General features: G+C 39.2%; 1 protein-coding gene across 1 annotated transcript in view; it reads right to left on the bottom strand.

The window, feature by feature from the left end:
• The window catches only part of Csmd1 (CUB and Sushi multiple domains 1), a 1354421-nt gene that overhangs the window by 436810 nt on the left and 895880 nt on the right, over positions 1-21731 (bottom strand). The window contains exon 10 of the mRNA XM_052162855.1: positions 15916-16037. Coding sequence (XP_052018815.1) covers positions 15916-16037 — 122 coding nt within the window. The remainder of the gene's footprint in view (positions 1-15915; positions 16038-21731) is intronic.

Here is a 21731-nt window from a genome sequence, read left to right on the forward strand (position 1 = left end):
TTCTCCAGGAAATACTTAGAGCTGAACACTAAATCACAATACATGGGGCTCCACGTGTAGCCATACATGAAACTCTGAGAGCTGGCGTAAAGCAAACATTTGATAGGATGATTCTTCTGATGTTAAATGAGAGAATATTGGCATTTCAATCGAACCCCACCTAGGCTCACCACACTTAATCCATAACACAGCTATCAATACAGCAATATTCTAGATTTCAATCTGTTCTGTTCAATACATGCACATACTGCCTAACAGTGCTCACAACACACAGTGATACATACACAGGGACTATTTGCAGTATCAAATTCCTAACTGGATTCACAAACAGAAAAGGTTTTCAAAAAGAACACCTTTGTTATGTTGGCAGGTAGACATTATTTTGTGGGTGTATGTTAGATGATTGGTTTTATCATTTAGCAACAACTCACAATTAAAACAAAGACCTCTTCCCTCCTACTAGAAAAGTCCTATTACAGATAGGAAAGGCTTCAGGTATTCTAGTGACTTCACAACTACTGCAGATGTTTAGAAGTGGGTACCCTATGTGTCTTCTGTCAAAACTCAAAATAATAATTTTACTTCTCTAACTTGAAGGTCTTTAAAGGGAAACTCTGAGCTCACACTTGGCTCCTGTCACAGCCAGCTTTTCAGTTCCAAGTCAGTGCTCAATGTCTGACCTCAGATTGGTGCCCGCAGCGTAAAAATACACTTCTCTCTTTTCCCATCCTGCCAAGGGCCTCTGAGCTTAGTTGTCTGCCACCCACCACTTTGACATTCAGCGGGGAAATACACAAAAACAATTACTGGCTTTGTAATGAGGTGTCTCAGACGTTCCCAAGACATCTCTCAGGGGATTCCTGCACTGAACAGAACCCATATCCACTGCGCAGAATGCTCTCCATTGTAAATCTATATGTTGTTGGAAAATACAGGATACCAGGCTCTGTCAAAAGTGGAGAACAGCTACTTGCACAGTCAGGTACTATGAAGGGAGCAACATTTTATAGAATATTAAGTACAACTGAGCTTCTTAGGGGCAAGTGTACTTTGGGTGTGTCATGCAGTTCACATTCATTATGAAAATAATGAGTTGATTATTTGGAAACATATTAGGGAAGTATTCTTTTCAATTTTATGACATAAACAATATTCAGATTATATGATTGGTAACTTGTAGAAAGCTATGCTCATATCTTAGAAAAATACCATCCCCTTTTAATTATGGTTCTCCATACTCTACCATCCTCAGGAGATAACAAACTCTACAATGTGTCCTTGGTCCTTGTGGCAGTCATGTATTCAATAGCATTTATTGGACCTTAGTATTTCCAAGTACCATCCCTGATAATGGAAGTTAAATTTGGTTTTAGACATTGCTATGATTTAAAATGTCATTTAATAAAAAAAAGAAGATACACTGATCATCATAAAATAACCCTAGTATGCTTCAAACATACAACGTATATACAAATTCATTTATGGAGGAAAAGAGAATCCCCGTCTCACAACATATAGACTACCCAGTAATCTGTCTATCTGGGCCATTTATGACTGTTTATTACATTTGTGATGCTTTGTGGTGAATAAAGGTTGTAGGGCATCTGTCTGTTGCCTGAGAATAACTCATCCATTTGGCAGTAGTCTCAGGAGTAGGAGCTAAACCTCCCTCCCGCTGGTAGAAATCTAAACCTAGTGCTATGTCAAGATCCATCCCAGCATTCTTCTTAACTCTACCTTTAACTAATAAAGATAATGATAACCAAAAAAAACATGTTTTGTGTTATCCAAGACCCCTAAGAAGTGCTATTTATTGGGTCACATTAAGAAACAAGCAAACTATAGGATCTTGACCTATTTCTGATTATGTACAAAATTGCCAAGTGTTATAATCTACATTTTTATGATTATCTCCCCTCACATTCATATGTTGAAATCTCATCATACATTTGATGGCACTGGGAGGTAGGTAGGTTCTTTGAGAGGTGATTGAGCTGCAGCCTTGAGCCTTCATGAATAGAATGAGTCCCTGTAACAGGAACCCAAGAAACCATACCAACCTCTTGTAACACAATATGAAAACCACCTATAGACTAAGAAGCAAGTTTTTCACCCATGCAAAATCAGATGGATTTTCTGTCTTGCTAAACTCTATAAAATAAAAGACTTTGTTTTAAGCCAAGAAAAATCAAAGCAAAGATAACCCAACCAACCAAGCAATCAAAACTTTGTTTTACCTCATTGAAATGAGCTCATGCTATGTATTCAAGGAAAGCGTTATATTTGTTGACCTCTTTTCTCAGCCCCCAAGGGCTAGATGTCCCGGTACCCAGCCCCAAACAAAATTGTCTGCAGGAGGAAGGTTACTATTTCAATCCCTGGGATTCAGGAGCTGCCACAGAGCTTCTTTCTCTGGGGTATCTTTTCCTTTGCCTTGAGACATCTGGCCACATCTGCCTTCAGTTGAAAAGCACAGTGTCTGGTAATCATCCAAGTTATCTCAGCTATAACCTACAGCCAAGCTTTCTGTGCTCATGAATATTTCCCCTTGTATGGAGTAGCATGACACCTGGTTTACCCAAATCAATTTATTTTGCTGTTTTCCAGAATCTTATTGTCATCCTTTGCTCCAAAATCTCTTTAGTTCAAAATCAGAAGTTTCAAGGCCAGCCTTTGGCCTAGAGCGAATATGAGACCAGCCTGGATTACATGAGCTCTTATCTCAAAAAGCAAATATTGAAAAGAAGGTCAAATATTTAACTAATTTTAGTAAAAATCTCCTCCAGATCTATTCTTATATTCAAGATAAAATGGCCTCCCTTTCCTTCCATGGCTAAGAGGCTTTCCACTGCATATATAAACCACCCTTAGACCATTTTTGTTTGTTTGTTAATTATATCCCAATGATGCTGGGAAGGAAATCAAAAAATTTACTACTAATGTAAAGACATTGAGAAGCATAAATTAGTGGTGGTGCACACCTTTAATCCAAGCTCTTGGGAGGCAGAGGCAGGCAGATTTCTTAGTTCGAGGCTGACCTGGTCTACAGAGTGAGTTCCAGGACAGCCAGGGCTATACAGAGAAATGCTGTTTGGAAAAACAAAACAAAACAAAACAAAAAAACCAAAAAAGAACAAAAAAAGGAGAAGCATAAATTACAATAAAGTCTGAGATTATGTCTCCACAAATGTGCACTAAATTTATAAAGATTTCTCTCAGCTACTCCAGGAGATAGGTCAACATTCCCAGTCTATAGTTGCTCAGATGAACTATAGGACTGGTAAAATGGCTTAGTAGCTAAAAACAATTGCTATTCTTGCAGAGGACCTGTGTTCCATTCCCAGCACCTATACAACAGCTCAAAATTGCCTAGGACTCCAGCACCAGGAAATCTGACAGCTTCTACTGGCCTCTGCTAGCACCTGCACACATGTAGCACACACACACACACACACACACACACACATACACATACACAAGAATCTCAAAAATGATGAAATATGTGCATATAAACCACATATGGCTCCAGTACATTTAAGATTTATCTCCTAAAGATCAATTTAATATTAATTAATACAATACACATCATTTTCAGTAATGTTTAGATACATGTAGTACCAGTACACCTACTATAAATTGCTTAATGTACTGATTCAGATAATGATAAAAATCACTTCAATTTCAATACAGGATACTGAATCAAGACAACCAACCACGTAAGAATGCATTCATGTATGAAAACTTCATTAAATCTCCTGTTGTCGTAGGACTTGAAAGTAAGACCCTATTGCTACGGAACCATATTAGGGTTTCTATTGCTGTAGGCAAAACATCGTGACCAAGAAGCAAGTTGGGAAAGAAAGTGATTTTTTTTCTTTTTTGAAATTTTTAAATTAGATATTTTCTTTATTTACATTTCAAATGCTATCCCCTTTCCTGGTTTCTCCTCTGAAAACCCCCTATCCCCTCGCACTCCCCCTGTTCTATGAAGGTGTTCCCCACCCATCCGTCCACTCCTATTTCCCTGCCCTGGTATTCCCCTACACTGGGGCATTTAGACTTTACAGGACCAAGGGCCTCTTCTTCTGTGAATGCCCAACAATGCCATCCTCTGCTACATATGTGGCTGGAGCCATGAGTCACACCATGTGCATTCTTTGGTTGGTGGTTTCGTCCGAGGGAGCTCTGGGGGTTCTGGTTGGTTGATGTTGCTGTTCCTCCTATCGGGCTGCAGACCCCTTCTACATTGTTGTTCATCACCAAAAGAAGTCAGGACAGGAACTCAAGCAGGGATGGAACCTGGAGACAGGAGCTGAGTCAGAGGCCATGGAGCGGTGCTACTTCCTGGTTTGTTTACCATGGCTTGTTCAGTCTGCTTTCTCATAGAACCCAGGACTATCAACTCAGAGATGGTACCACCCAGCATGGGTTAGGCTTTGATCACTAATTGAGAAAGCTCCTTACAGCTGGATCTCACAGAGGCATTTCCTCAACTGAGGCTCTTTTCTTTCTGATGACTCTAACTTGCCTCAAGTTGACACACAAAACAACCAACACACATATACTTCAAACATAGTACATGTAGGGATCAAGCTAGAACTGACTTGGAAGCCATCTCTACTGAGGATTAGCTTTTATAGTATCTGGAGGTGTTATGCAACTTGCCTAGGCAGAAAAGCAATCAATATTCTTACATAGCTCTAAAGCCAACAACCTCATAATCCATCATTATTTCCTAGCTGTATTCTAAATACTTATCCTTATCCCACAGATCAGTGCAGTTCTCACCTGTCATAAAAGGTTGTGTGCTGTTATTGTTTTTGTTTTTTTCAATAGGTAGAGACCATCACAGAAAGATTTAACTGGGCAAAATTGAGAGAACACAAGACTGTGGGAAGCCGAACCTCAATTTATACTTATATCATACCTCTACATCTAAGGCTCAGGGTACATCACAGAAGAGGGACGGGAAGATTGTAAGTGATAGCGAAGTAGGATGAATGCTGAGAGATGGTGTATACGTGATAGGGAAGCTATACCCATGACATGTCATCAATATGGTTTTCTACCAGACCTGCTTAATGACACCACACCAGATAACATGTCAATATGGATAGGGAAACTTTCACAAGGATCCACCCTTAAATGAAGAGCTACAGGCTATTAATGGTCCCTGGGAGAAAAATTGTGTGTGTGTGTGTGTGTGTGTGTGTGTGTGCGCGTATGTAACAATAATGATGAAGAAAATGAGGCTCTGAATTTGGAAGAGGGTTGGAGGAGGGGTATAGATGTAGTTGGAGAGGGGGAAGGGATTGAAAATATAAATATAGTACACATTTATGAATTTTTCAACAAATTGAAATTTTTAAATAAAAATATATGCAGATATTCATGAAGAGCTAACTATGTATGATTTTATATATACATGTATGCATAGAGTCAACTATATATAAACACCTGTCATGCTTTAAAGTCTGTGTGATGGACATTTTGAACTTAAATGCACTCAAATTTCTGACTAATAACTATGTATTGGTATAAGCTTGTTCATATCTTTCATCCACAGACATAAACACACCTCTAAATAAAAGAACTCTACAGAACCCTGATCATCTGAGACAATCTTCTCAGGGAAATTGTAGCATGAACTTTTAGGCCATTTCATTTTAATTCCTACAATATACAGCTAAGAAATGTACTTTAATTTCTCAGGAACTGATCACAGCCCCCTCAAGAGTTTTACCTGCATCTTGCAAGACTTGTTGGCTGTGTCTACATGAAATATGTTTCCAGGTTTACCACCTCATTAGTTTCATTGACTTTCAGTGATGGCGCCCCAGCAGGAGCAGTGGTAATTGAGTTGTTATAAGTCTCCTTCTGTGCTTAATTAAATTTTCTTGAGAGTTTTTTTATGTTTTATACTTTTCTGCACAGAGCATGGTATGTAATAAGCACTCCTAATAGTTTCATTTATTAATGGTCGTTTCCAAGCATTCCTTTGAAGCTGACATTACAATGCATTGTATGTGTGGTTCACTCCTCAGGGAGGCTTTACGCTCCCTCTAGTCATGCTCTTGTACAGGTGACTTTAGTAAACACTTGGCATAAGCAGACATGGGGTACTTAGTTCCACAACAGCCAAACCATGATGAAGACCAGAGAAGAAAATGCATTACAGAGAGTGAGCTCAAAATTAGGATCTCCAATGGGCACTGAAAATTTAGTCTTTGGTTACATCTTGGTTTTTAAAGTGACCTGACCAGGTCAGACAGCCCCCATGAGGCTGACAAAGTCCTTTATGCACATTTCTTCATGCACTCTTAAGAGAGTCACTGCCTGGGAGCTCTCTCTCTCTCTCTCTCTCTCTCTCCTCAATTCATAATATACCTTCATCACCACAGTTTATTGAGAAACCCACTTATTTGGAATGTCTCCCAAGGAATCAAATTAAGTCTAATTATACTTAATGGCAACGACTGGTGCTTAATTTGGATGGTAATTCTGCTTAATTGAGATGCCTTCAGGTGCCGAAGTGGTGTTCTGAGAGTGTTGGTATGTGTGAGTATAACAACCTGTGATCCTTCACTCCTTTCAATATCTCTACAAAATACGTGATAATAGGCAAATCATATTTTGCAGCATCTATTCAGGATATTTATCTGATTAATTATTGAGGGTTCTGAACAATAAAACATATATAATATTAAAAAAATCTATATAACAGCACACATCATCAACAGAAAAGGAGTTGAATTTCCCAAATAAAACAAAGACTTGAACCTCAGGTAGATGCATGCCATCTGAGCTTGGTTTAAATAGCTTTAATATTCAGCTTCAAGATGTCAAAGAACATATGTCAAGAGCTGGGCTAGGGGAGATGAAGAGATTTTGCCCCATCCCAACCATAATATGAACCCAATCATCTCCTGAATCCCGACCTTTGGTTTTTGTTAGGCTACATGTGATAACACACCAAGTGACCTCCCCAGGCCACCCATCATGGAATTTTGGTATTCCTAACCTTCTCAAGTAAGTCTGGCCTGTGGCCAATGACTCAATGGGGACTCATAGGGAATTAGTAGGCACAGTCTAGAAAGTATGAGTGCAATGTCTAGGCTTAAAAAAATCCCTATTTCTCCATTGGACAGAGTTGATTGTACTGAAGTCTGCTGAGTCAATCCACCTGTGTGTAGAGAGAAGATGTAGTCACTTATGTGTTTCACTAAGCTATGGAATACAATCTGTATTTATCCTGCATCTGCACATTTGTTGTTTATCCTGTGAGTTATCTTCATTGGCTTTTGTGTAACTTACACCCATGTAGCATCCTGTCAATGCCTGGGTGAAGCAATCATTTCCTATCCTTACCAGACTTATCAAAGAGATAGCAGAATGCAGAGCTGTAGGCTACCAAAGACAACAAACTACCCTTTGATTGACCTGGAGAGAAAAGTCAGAACTCTGGCAACACCAGCTTTTGATTCTGTTTTGCTCTTTGGGTAGTTAGTCTTAATTTTGGTTCTTGTGGAGTTTTGAATATGCTTGCCTCAGGAAGTGGCACTATTTGGAGGTGTGGCCTTGTTGGAGTAGGTGTGGCCTTGTTGGAGGGATTGTGTCATTGTGAAGGTGGGCTTTGAAGCTCTGTCAAATGCTGAAGAGTCAGTCTTTTCCAAGTGGCCTTCAGATGAAGATGTAGAACTCTCAGCTCCTCCTTCACCATGACTGCCTGGGTGCTACCGTGCTCATACCTTGATGATAATGGACTGAACCTCTGAACCTGTAAGTCAGCCCTAAGTAAATATTGTGTTGTCCTTGTAAGAGTTGTCTTGGTCATGGTATCTCTTTACAACTGTAAAAACCTAAGACCATTCTTTCAGCTTAAGAAAATCTTCAGCATGCTATTATTGTCCCTACCAGGCTTTCCAGCTCAGATGTACAACAGTCATTGCATTGTTGTTCCCCCTGCCAAAAATACATATAAGTCCATGGGAAAAAATGGCTCAAAGACCACACATCTCCCTGGTTCATGGCAAAGAATATACAACCTATTGTTTCTATATGGAATGATCAGATAATAAAATGGAGGCACTGGATGTGTGTGTATGTCTGTGTGTACAAAAGTATGTGGAACACATATGTGAGTGTAGTATGTGCATACCATCAGAAACATCAGGAACCTTCCTTTATTGTTTTTCACCTACTTGTTTCAAGGAAGGGTCTCACTGAAAATTGTCCTGATTCAGGCAAGGTGACTGAGCAATGTATTCTTGTTATCCATCTTTCTTTACCCTCTGATTCTAGAGTTATAGGCTTATGCCACTGTGCCCTGTTTTCTTAGAGATTTAAACTCAGTAAAGTATGTATGGTACTTGGAGCTGAGAGATCATATCTGTTCAGCAAGTTGCAGGTGGGAGTTGGTAGAGCAAGACTGGCCCTTGCATGGGTTTTTTAAAATCTCCAACCCAACCCCAGATGATACATTTCCTCCCACAAGGCCATACCCACTCCAATAATTCCACATCTCTTAATCCTTCCAAACAATTCTACTAACTGGGGACCAGGCATTCAAAATACAAGCTTATGTGTGGCATCTTTATTCAAGCTAGCACAGGACAGTTGAGAATGAAAAGGCTTTCTTGGCATTTTTCCTCAATAAGTTTAGTATTCATCTATAGGCAAGCAACTGATTCTGGGTGGAGATTTGTATCTTGATTTTTGTTGAATTTATTTATCATTACTAATTGTTTTCTGGGTATTATTTAGGGTCTTCTACTCACACAATCATGTCATAATCAAACAAGGAAATTTCACTTATTCCTTTTTTATATGTATCTTGTGTAGTTAGGGTTTTACTGCTGTGAACAAATACCATGGCCAGGGAAACTCTTATAAGGGACAACATTTAATTGGGGCTGGCTTACTTGTTCTGAGGTTCAGTCCATCATCATCATGGTGGAAAACATGGAAACATCCAGGCAGGCATGTTTCTGGAGGAGCTGAGAGTTTTTATCTTGTTCAGAAGTCAAAAAGGAGAAGACTGACTTCTAGGTGTATAGGAGGAAGGTCTCTCAAAGCCCACTCCCACAATGACATACTTCCTCCACACCCTCTAATAGTGCCATTCCTTGGGACAAGCATATTCAAACCAGTACATATCATTTTTCTTTGTGCCTTATGGTTATAGTGAAGTTTCATATAGTACTTGTATATAATTAAATACTAAGCTAAATAAGAATGGAGAAGTGGACATCCTTCTCATGTTCCTGATTATTGAGGGAATACTGAGTTCCTGTAGTCAGTATAATGTAGGCTAAGATTTTGTCAAATGCAACGTATGTTGTGTTAAAATTTAATTATTTGACCCCTAAGTTGTAAAGACTCTTCATTATAAACAAGTGTTGATCTTTATCAAAGGTTAATTCTGCATCTATTCAGCTGGTCTTGACTTTTGCGCTTATCTAGGTTTCTGTGTTTATATTTTACACATTGATTTGCATATGATGAGCCATTTTTGCATTCTTCCAATGAAGCCAACTGATTGTCATCAATATCCCTTTTAATAACAACCAACCAAATCCCAAACCAGCAAAATATCAAATTAGTGAAGTGTAGACTCAAATAATTATTCTGAGACAATGGGGAAAAGACCAACTTTTAAACAGCTTCACCCAATGAAAGAAAGAAAACAAACAAATAAGGGAGAGATCAAAAGATTCTATTGTGATAGGCATTGCTAAAATTCAAAAACATTATTCAGGAAAATTCTGAGAAATGGTATTACATTGAACTGCAAAATTTAGAAGAAATTTGGAAGTCCTTAGACACACATGACTTATCATAACCATGAACAGAAAATACAAAACACATAAACAAATAAACAATAGGTAGAGGTTGAATTGATACTAAAAAATCCTTAATTCAGAGATAAGACCATAACTGTATCGATTAACATCTGATTTTCCCCCCAGGCTTTTGAAGTACTAATGCAATTTTTCTTCTAGCTATTTCATAATATAGGAAGGAGAAAATGCTTCCAATTTCATTTTCAAGAGCCAGGATCACACAGACAAAAACTGAAATATGTATAGATAGAAACAAAGATGTGGGACAATTTCCCTGATAAGCAAACCCACAAAACTCCTTAATAAAATACTTAAGTCAAACTCAATATCATCCTTAATTTCTCCTCTCTCCTGTCACTCATGGTACCTGATGGAGGGAATGTGTAGGCAAAAGCCTGGGGGGTCCAGAGAATACTGAACAAGGGACTTAAGAAATTGCTTGTTCTTTCTCCTCTCTCTCCTTTTTTAAACTGGGAGCTACATTTGCTGAATCAACAGAGAAGGCAAGTGAAGGGGCACGTTCTTTAGTGCCTTGCCTTTAGATCCCTGCTTCTTGTCCTTCCCATTGGGAAAATCATACATCATCAATTTTTTCCTTTATGCTTCCTATACAGAAATGGTTCACACTCTCTTTCTCTTTCTTCATGGAAAAGAACCAAAGGGGAGGCTGTGTTATGTTATGGTTGTTTTTCCTGTGTGTGTATGTGTGTGTGTGTGTGTGTGTGTGTGTGTGTGTGTGTGTGTGTGTGTTAGCCCTCATTGTATTCAAAGAACACATTTGTCTCAAGATGTGGTAAGAAGAGGTTATGGCTACAGATGTCCTGTAAATCTTCTTTATTATAAGCATAGGTCTTCTGTGACTAGATTTTTTTCATGTTTTTCTTTTTTTTTCTTTTTTTAAAGATTTATTTGTTTGCTTAATTTTTTTATTTGATATATTTTTTAATTACATTTCAAATGATTTCCCCTTTTCTAGCCCCCCACTCCCCGAAAGTCCCATAAGCCCCCTTCTCTCCCCCTGTCCTCCCACCCACCCCTTCCCACTTCCCCGTTCTGGTTTTGCCGAATACTGCTTCACTGAGTCTTTCCAGAACAAGGGGCCACTCCTCATTTCTTCTTGTACCTCATTTGATGTATGGATTATGTTTTGGGTATTCCAGTTTTCTAGGTTAATATCCACTTATTAGTGAGTGCATACCATGATTCACCTTTTGAGTCTGGGTTACCTCACTTAGTATGATGTTCTCTAGCTCCATCCATTTGCCTAAGAATTTCATGAATTCATTGTTTCTAATGGCTGAATAGTACTCCATTGTGTAGATATACCACATTTTTTGCATCCACTCTTCTGTTGAGGGATACCTCGGTTCTTTCCAGCATCTGGCAATTATAAATAGGGCTGCTATGAACATAGTAGAGCATGTATCCTTATTACATGCTGGGGAATCCTCTGGGTATATGCCCAGGAGTGGTGTAGCAGGATCTTCTGGAAGTGAGGTGCCCAGTTTTCGGAGGAACTGCCAGACTGATTTCCAGAGTGGTTGTAGCAGTTTGCAACCCCACCAGCAGTGAAGGAGTATTCCTTTCTCCACACCCTCTCCAACACCTGCTGTCTCCTAAATTTTTAATCTTAGACATTCTGACTGGTGTAAGGTGAAATCTCAGGGTTGTTTTGATTTGCATTTCCCTAATGAGTAATGAAGTTGAGCATTTTTTAAGATGCTTCTCTGCCATCCGAAGTTCTTCAGGTGAGAATTCTTTGTTTAACTCTGTACCCCATTTTTTAATAGGGTTGTTTGGTTTTCTGGAGTCTAATTTCTTGAGTTCTTTCTATATATTGGATATTAGCCCTCTATCTGATGAAGGGTTGGTGAAGATCTTTTCCCAATTTGTTGGTTGCCGATTTGTCCTTTTGATGGTGTCCTTTGCCTTACAGAAACTTTGTAATTTTATGAGGTCCCATTTGTCAATTTTTGATCTTAGAGCATACACTATTGGTGTTCTGTTCAGAAACTTTCTCCCTGTACCGATGTCCTCAAGGGTCTTCCCCAGTTTCTTTTCTATTAGCTTCAGAGTGTCTGGCTTTATGTGGAGGTCCTTGATCCATTTGGATTTGAGCTTAGTACAAGGAGACAAGGATGGATCAATTCGCATTCTTCTGCATGCTGACCTCCAGTGGAACCAACACCATTTGTTGAAAAGGCTATCTTTTTTCCATTGGATGTTTTCAGCCTCTTTGTCGAGGATCAAGTGGCCATAGGTGTGTGGGTTCATTTCTGGATCTTCAATCCTGTTCCATTGTTCCGCCTGCCTGTCACTGTACCAATACCATGCAGTTTTTAACACTATTGCTCTGTAGTATTGCTTGAGGTCAGGGATACTGATTCCCCCAGAATTTCTTTTGTTGCTGAGAATAGTTTTAGCTATCCTGAGTTTTTTGTTATTCCAGATGAATTTGTTAATTACTCTTTCTAACTCTGTGAAGAACTGAGTTGGGATTTTGATGGGTATTGCATTGAATCTGTATATTGCTTTTGGCAAAATGGCCATTTAGAGAACCGTACAAAGAATTAACGAATCCAGGAGCTGGTTCTTTGAGAAAATCAACAAGATAGATAAACCCTTAGCCAGACTTACCAAAGGGCACAGAGAAAGTATCCAAATTAACAAACTTAGAAATGAAAAGGGAGATATAACAACGGAAACTGAGGAAATCCAAAAAATCATCAGATCCTACTACAAGAGCCTATACTCAACACATCTGGAGGAAATGGACAATTTCCTTGACAGATACCAAATACCAAAATTAAATCAGGACCAAATAGATCATCTAAACAGTCCCATAACGCCTAAAGAAATAGAAGGAGTCATAGAAAGTCTTCCAACCAAAAATCACAGGACCGGAAGGTTTCAGTGCAGAATTCTATCAGACCTTCAAAGAAGACTTAACACCAATACTCTTCAAGCTATTCCACAAAATAGAAACAGAAGGAACACTACCCAATTCCTTCTACAAAGCTACAATTATGCTGATACCAAAACCACACAAAGATCCAACAAAGAAAGAGAACTTCAGACCAATTTCCCTTATGAACATTGATGCAAAAATACTCAATAAAATTCTTGCCAACCGAATCCAAGAACACATCAAAACGATCATCCACCATGATCAAGTAGGCTTTATCCCGGGAATGCAGGGTTGGTTCAATATATGGAAATCTATCAATGCAATCCACTACATAAACAAACTCAAAGAACAAAACCACATGGTCATTCCATTGGATGCTGAAAAAGCATTTGACAAAATTCAGCATCCTTTCATGCTTAAAGTCTTGGAAAGAACAGGAATTCAAGACCCATACCTAAACATAGTAAAAGCAATATACAGCAAACCGGTAGCCAGCATCAAACTAAATGGAGAGAAACTTGAAGCAATCCCACTAAAATCAGGGACTAGACAGGGCTGCCCCCTCTCTCCTTATCTTTTCAATATTGTACTTGAGGTACTAGCTCAGGCAATTCGACAACATAAGGAGGTCAAAGGGATACAAATTGGAAAGGAAGAAGTCAAACTATGATTATTTGCAGATGACATGATAGTCTACCTAAGTGACCCAAAAAACTCCATTAGAGAACTCCTACAGCTGATAAACAACTTCCGCAAAGTGGTAGGTTATAAAATCAACACAAGCAAATCAGTGGCCTTCCTATACTCAAAGGATAACCAGGCTGAGAAAGAAATTAGGGAAATAACCCCCTTCACAATAGCCATAAACAGTATAAAGTATCTTGGGGTGACTCTTACCAAACATGTGAAAGATCTTTATGACAAGAACTTCAAGGCTCTGAAGAAGGAAATGGAGGAAGACCTCAAAAAATGGGAAAACCTCCCATGCTCATGGATGGGCATGATCAATATAGTTCATGTTTTTCTAATGAAGGGATACTGACTCTTATTCAATCATTCAGGGATGATGGGCCCATAGACTCTGTACAGATGGAAAGGCTCTTAGAGAATTATCTCCAGTCAATGCTGTAGTATCTGGGAGGACACAAGAAGCAACCATAGTGAATGAAGGGGTTCAACCATAGTGAATGAAGGGGTTCAGGGATATGGTTTGCAGGAGACCCAGGGTGAAGACGCAACAGCATATAGAAAGAACACATGCTGAGTGGGGTCACCACCACACTCTCATAAGAGGTGCCATGTCATCTTACATCTTTTTTCTGAACCACAGGGGGTATGTAGGCACTAACCTACTTCTTTTATTTATATTGATCTACTCCCTTTAGCTATATTATTGCCAAAATGAAATCTAAGAAAGGAGGTTGTCCTACCTTCTTAGTTGCAAAAATAATACATTTTATGCATTATAAATGTCACAGACACTTTAGTTTGTAATGGCATCTCTATATAAAGGACTTACACATGTACTCTTGCTTGTACTACATGGCATTAGAGGTAATATATATTTCCCATGAATTCAATCCTATATCTAGTATACCACATAGGACACAAACACAATCGTATTCAATTTCTTCCACAAACATTTCCATCTGACTTTCAACATTTTACTAAGTGTTCAAGGTCAAATGACTTAACCTGGTAGACAAAATATGGAATATTCCACAAATGCATGATGTAGAAATCAAGGAAAGCAATTATAGACAAGGAACACAGCATACATATTAACTGTAGTTTAACTAATTCTTGGTTTGATAGTCAGTGTATCAACTAACTCCTTGTTCGGTTCTTGATAGGTCTTGTTTCCATTTCTATTTCTAATACTCTATAGTGGATGATGCTTCTATATTACCTTCGGTTCCTACAGCAACTGATTCCTCACAGCCCTCAGGGAAAGAATATGTTCCTACAGTCTCTTTGACAATGCAGGCTCTGAGGTTCAGAAGGTCTGCTAATATATTCAAGCCCACACACTTCTATGTATAGAGCATCTATAGTACAGAGGATAGGACCAGGAGAACATATTAAAGCTCTGGTGTACAGAAATGTATGCATTTGCTTTGGTGTGAATGCTGTCCTGGGAACTGCTCTGTGGTAATAGGCACCACAGCAAAAACTTGTGGACTTTGTGCACTACCACAGCCTAGCATTTCCTTCAGGAGCTCCCTGGATCTTTACTCATCTCTGTTTATCAGAACTGGCATTGAATATAAAATAGTTGCAGTGTCATAACAGAATTAAGCAATCTGAATCCAACAGGGATGTGATGGAATCACCACTGGATATAAACTGCCCTTTCTCTGCTGCAGGACTGAGAGTCAGCAGCAAGGGAAAAAGCTGAACAGAAAATGAGAGAACTGCAGAAATAGACAGGTGGCCATTGTCGACACAAAATGTCAGGACCACTCAGAAGGTGGCTCAGTAAATTAACATTATCAGAAAGCTGTTTCTTTAACAGTGTTCTTTCATGTTGTTTGAAATCCATGTCAAAATAGTTTGCTGTCAGTTTCTTAATGAAAATAATATAATGGCACCCTATTCTTATGGTCTGCTCCAAATTCTGAATTTAGGGTACATTAAAGACAATTCATTTCACAGCAAATACAATAGTTGTGAATGTCTTCTCCTCACCTTTGGTGTTAGAGGTATCCAATACCATTGCAAAGGAAATATGCCAGACTTACAGAGAACTCACACAGTTTCAGCAATCATGGATATGGGAAACATTCTACCTAATGTAGCATCACAAGACACTGGGAAAGGACAGAGATTTGTTAACTTGAAGAAAAAGATAAAAGCCTGATTTTGACATCCAAAATGGAAAGCCAACCCTGTGGCTATATCTAGCAGAAGAGCTTCTAGCAAAGAGCACTGTGAAGTCTTAAGCTAGAGGAAATGGTTGACTGAACAGTGAGGCCTGATATGAGAAAAATACCCAGGGAGTGGCCTCCTCTCCTGGATCACCACAAGGGGCTGTACTGTGTGTCCTGGCTGTCCTCTATGGATGGAAAAGTATGTGTGGGCAGTAACCACTGCCAGCCATTGCCCAGGAAGTCTGCTCACCATAGATGGCTGCTGATAGCACCCTAGTGGGTGGAGAAGCCTTACCTTATCTGGATCAGTGGTTGTGATGACCCACACACAGTGGGCATTGTCTTCATACTGCACTGGGTAGTTAGGGGAGGTGATGACACCGCTCGGCCCACGCAGGTTTGATCCACACGTCCTGGCTGAAAACACATGGAAACAAAAGAGTTTGCCCAGCAGTCCATCAGATACCACCATGTGCGATGAGGGTTGTTGGTGGTTGTTTCTTTTAATGAGGTTCATTTTGTAGACAGCATACAAAATAATGGGAGTCAATCAGACATTTTCATATATAAGTATAATATAAAATGAATATAATAAACATATTTGTCCCTTTCAGTTCCTTCCCAGTCCTCTTCTCTTCATACCAACACAACACACACCATCTGTTTTTATATGTAAGGGTATACTTTAATCTAGTTTCCATACAAGAAAGAAAAGAAGCACTGTTTCCTCTTTCCTCCCCTGCCACTTCCCACACAGACCTGCTTCTATGTTCATGTCCTATGTATGTATAAATACAAATATCTACTTAAGTCTAGATTCTTCAAGGAGAGGAAAAACTTGACATTGTATTTTTGTTTTAAGAAAGATAATTATATCATTTCCCCTCCCTTTCCTCTCTCCAGACCCTGCCTCATGCCCCTTCTCCAGTATCTTTTAAATTCCTGGACTCTTTTCCTTTAAATGGTACATAAATGTTTGTGGGGGGGGGGGTAAGCAAGTGCATGCATGCATGCCTGTGTGTATGTGTGTGTGTGTGTGCTCCTAAACATATAATATTAAACCAGCATAATATTTAACTATATTGTAAAAAGACTTATTTTCAATTTACTTCCATGTGTGGGTATGAACATGTGAGTTTAGAGGGGAAGATGCCCACAGGATACAGAAAAGGGTATCGAATCCTCCAGTACTGAAAGCACAGGGAGTTGCTAGCTAACCATCGTGGCTGCTGACAACTGCCCCTGAATCCTTTGCAAGAGGGGGCAAGTGTTTGTTTTTTAACTTCTGAGCCATCTCGCCAGTCCCCATAAAGTTTGCTATAAATAGGTCATGATATAAAGTCAGCAGTTATCTTTTGCTCAGTCTCAGGAAACTTGCCTGATATGCGTAAGGATACCTTGGTAGAGGATATAGGCAAAAATATTGTCACTCATGTTCACAATGCTGTGGGCACAAAAATACATTTCCTATGTACTCATGTGTACACAGGGAGTCTGTATATCTGTCCGTCTGTGCACAGAGCCAGTGAGTTACAGAAAAGAGCTCAATGCAGTGGGATTGGGGACCAGTGTCACACTTCACACAGGACTTTAAATGCAGTTTCATCTCTGCTGGGCTTTGTCCTATTTCTTTCAAATAAGGATGGTGAATGCAAGGTCAAAGTCTCACTCGATGTTCAGATTCTTTTTCACACACACACACACACACACACACACACACACACACACACACACAATGATGCCAAGTGTTAAAGAACAATGAAGATAGGGACTTGAGTGTATTGTGCTGTTGAAATATTAAAGGAAGTAGAAACAATGACTCCAAAAGCAAAAGAACACATCATTGTCTCTTTCTTCATCTTGAAGCTAAAATGAAAATATGACTAAACCCATAAACTGTAAAACCAAAGAAAATCTCATGCTTTGTGATAAAAAGTATTTCAATCCCTCTATTCTTTCTTAAGGCTTTATTTTTTCCAAATAGTTGGGATAACTTGGAAATCGAATATTATTGTGGCTTCTTAGATGAATATTAATAACTCAAACTGGTCTTGGGGGAAAAGGCAACTTTTATGAGAAAGTAATGCAAAGTTCTGTCCTCCGTTATCTTAGACACTGACATGCACAGAGGCTACCTGGCCACCCAGTGGATTAGTCTAGACACCTTCATACAGAGAGTTTACCTGGCCACCCAGTAGAGCATCTGTCCTGTTAATGACCCAGGCTCTCTCTCTTCCCACTAGCCCTTGGCTGATGATATATCCAAGCCAATTGTTTTCTAGGAGACTCACTTCTAAGGATTAACATTGTAGATTTCCTGATCTGTGAGGGCTAGCTTGTGGGGAATTCAGGAGCCTCCACTAACCCCAGCAGGAATATGCAGTCCCCTCTCCAGTCTATACTCCCACTATGATGATTTAAACTGTGAGTGATCCTGGAAACAATACCATCCCTCTGTAGAAGTCATGACCCTTTCACTGCCACTATCTCTCCCCAGCTGTGGCTTCTCAGCCTGTGAGTCTGGGGCTTCTGTTTATTTTATGGCACAAGCTTAGCACCAGGAACAGAGGCTGAAGTCCTTGATATGAGATTGAGAATCACATCCAGCAACTTAAAAGGTGCTGAGTACTCACTACAGACATAATTAGCTAAAAATTAGTCAATTCTACATGTATAAACACGTTAGAAATGATGTTTTAAATACTAGCATTTTCTGCCTAAAGGAACTGCATTGTTAAAAGAAAAGATGAGACCATTTTTCAAATCCCCTTGGGCATGGAGTAGCTATATAGCTCTCCCAGAAGAGCTTCTGCAAGCATGAACCTACACTAGGTGCTAATCTTCTTTCTGTGATATATGGATTTTAGGAACATGTTTTTAGAAAAGATCAACGTCTAATGTGAAATTTGTCTAAAGCATTTTTACATTGCTGGCATTAGTTTAAAAAGTCTTAAGGAAAGGAACCATTAATACATCTTTAGTAATAATGTTTTTATATTGTGTTTCAACTTTGCTACACTTCATAATTAACAGCTTTTGTAAATAGTGTTAACCCCAAATATATATTGGTTTGGTTTTGAATAAGGGTAACCACAGAGATAGCTAAGTATTTAAGCTTTGAGAAGACATATTTGAAGATGTCAGAAGTTATGTCACTGCATTCCCACTTATTATTTGGGCTCTACCAATCATCAGGCCTCACTATCTCCAGCCAAAACAGACTCTAACACTGCCCCCTCCCCCTGATGCGCACCTCTGTGGCCTGTGTTGAAGACTGACCTTGCAACTGACTTACCAAAAATTTGATTCCGAACTTCACGAAACTTATCTCACACATTTCTGAGAAATGATTTTCACAGGGAGTGTGTGCTTTTTTATTGAGCTGTCTCAAAAATAAAATAGTTAACTAAACTTGTAAATCAGTAGAGTCCTTGATTAGCATCCAAAGTGCCACAAGGATGAACTAACTAACTAACTAACTAACTAACTAACTAACTAACTTCTGCAGGTAGGAAGGAAAAGACAGGTAGAAAAGAAAAGAGAGCCTAAAAAGAGAGGACACAGAGCAAGACGGAGTGCTCCACCAAATAGAAGGTGGTAATGGAGCATCAAGAGGTCAAGGGAGTTTGATAATTGCTGTCAGTGTGTGCCACTCCTCTCCATTCGACACAAAATAGTCAGGGTGACGCAAAAGAAGTATTGCTGGCAGACCAAAAGAAGCAATGTGCATAGGTTCCACTGAGGAATGGAATGGGAATCATGGTGGTAGGAATTTGGCCAGCAGTACTTGAGCAGGAGCACATATAGAGCTCTGGGAATTCACACAAGACTGTATAATCTGGCTCAGAGAGCCAGAAGTCTGAAGCTCTACCCATGGCCTCAGACAATGTAGTTTTTCACTTCTTATTGTAAATGCATGGTGTAGGTCTTGTGATCTTGGAGAGCTGGAGAGGCCTGTCCTGGTTAGCACCAAGAAGTCTTTTGGTATCCTCAAAGGTAAAGCAGTTTCTGATTTTGTAGTTTCTCTTTTACTAACTAGGCATTCAAATAGTCAACAAAGTCTTTGAACTACATAAGTAATCACTAGGATCCAGGACCTTTGAGGGTAATCTTTGTGTTTCCTGTCACCAGCATGCACAGATGTGTGCTTATGTGCATTATGGGCGATGTAGTTCAATGTTCCTATCACTCTTCTCAAAACCTGCCTCTGGTCAGCATCTGACAACATAAGATCTCATTCATGCTAAATGTCTGTGAGCAGTCACTGGGTCCCAAAGTGAAGCAAAGGATACTCCCTGGAGAGGTTCCTAAGTGTGTAGACTCAAGTTTGACTGATTTATACATTCCAAATAAAACTAGAATTTATAAAACAATGTATTGAAAATGTAATTCTTTAAGGAGAAAAATGGGCTCTTCAGTCTCTTATTCTCTGCACATTTACCAGTTGTAGAACTCTGGCTTACTCACCATCTACTGTGAAAAGAAGCCTCTGTGATGAGGACTAAAAGATGTGCTGTTCTAAGTACATCTTAAAGACATTAAGGGCATAAAGGCAAAAACATCAGGGGTAGTTTTACATGGTGTCTGTGAAATCCAAAGTAGTATCTACTGGTTCTTCAGATACACCCATCTAAGATGGTTTGGATGGGTTCATGGTACCAGGCAAGAATTCTGACATGGGGGAGCATCTTTAAAACTAACAGGGAAAATGGTTGGTCAATTCCATAACATTCACCCCAGTATTGTGCGGGTTGTTGTATAGTTCATCTGTGAGCTCACAGCAATAAAGAGATTGTGGGGCACTCAGCTCTAATGAATTGTCTATATCAGACCCCCTTTTCTCAAGGCTACGGGGGCATCATGGGGGAGACTGCAGACAGACTGTAAGAACCAGAAGTAGTGGGAATCTGTATTGAAACATTATTTTCTGGACCATTGAACATATAAACTCAAAGACATTGTGAGTGCAAACACAAGACTACACAAAATCAAGCCATCCATCGATGAGGGAGGGATTTATGAAGTTTCACCACAAGGAGCTGTGGATAAGTGATGGTTATGAGTGTAAGTTTTCTCCAGGGTTCCCATGATTCAGTGAGCAGTCCTACATCCATGTACTTACAGGCAACACCAAGCGGCTCATAGGATTAAGTAAAGTAGCACATGAAATAGGAAGGGGGAAGTGGTAGGAGGGATAGGGGAGGAACAAGTGGGAGAGAAGTGGGGGAAGAGCTAGTCAAAACACATTATATTCATACATAAAATCATCCTTTCTAGAGGCTGCAGGGAACATTTATCATCTGACTGATGAGTTTATTAAATGAAAAAAAAACAGCTTCCCTCACATGACAGAACACACTGAAAGAATTTCTGGGATTGGGAGTTCAAATCTGACATCCTAGCACTTGTGAGCATAAAACAGGAGAGTTGCCCTGAGTTTGATGCCTGTATGGGCTAAAAGTAAGGCCAGGTGCTATATTATTATTATTATTATTATTATTATTTACTTATTAATTAGATCCTAGGATATTTTTTCCAAGTAACAATTTAGTCAAATTAGCAAAAGGGTAAAATTTGATTCCAATATACTTAAATTAGCACAACTGGAATCACACAGGAAGAGTTTTGAAACAAATCACTAGATCATACATTATAGAATATATTTGACATGTATACTATATGATATATGATAAACAGTATATTTCTTGAATTTTTAAAGACAATAAATTATTTTGAAATGTCTAGATTATTGTCTGAAGTGAGGACAGAGAACAGGGAACAGGGCTTAAGGGTTGCTAAACCCCTGTCTTCTCACCTAGGGACCAGGGCTGCCACATGCAGTTACCAGCCGCTGTGTCTTAGCTGTTTTATCTTAAGACTCTTACTGTAATTGTTTACCACAGGAACTATTATTCTACCCAAGAGTCATCTGAAGACTGTACTCAAGGACATGCGTCTATTCTCACACATGGCTTTGACATTGCAGTATGTGTGGCCAAGAACTGCTGACTGCCTACCATGATCCTAACACTGAGGGTACAGTGGAGAAAGAAATTAACTAAATTTCTTGTATGGATCAAGAAACAAAGAAACACTTACAATGTTTAAGGA

This window comes from Apodemus sylvaticus, chromosome 18, assembly GCF_947179515.1.
Source record: "Apodemus sylvaticus chromosome 18, mApoSyl1.1, whole genome shotgun sequence".
NCBI lineage: Eukaryota > Metazoa > Chordata > Mammalia > Rodentia > Muridae > Apodemus > Apodemus sylvaticus.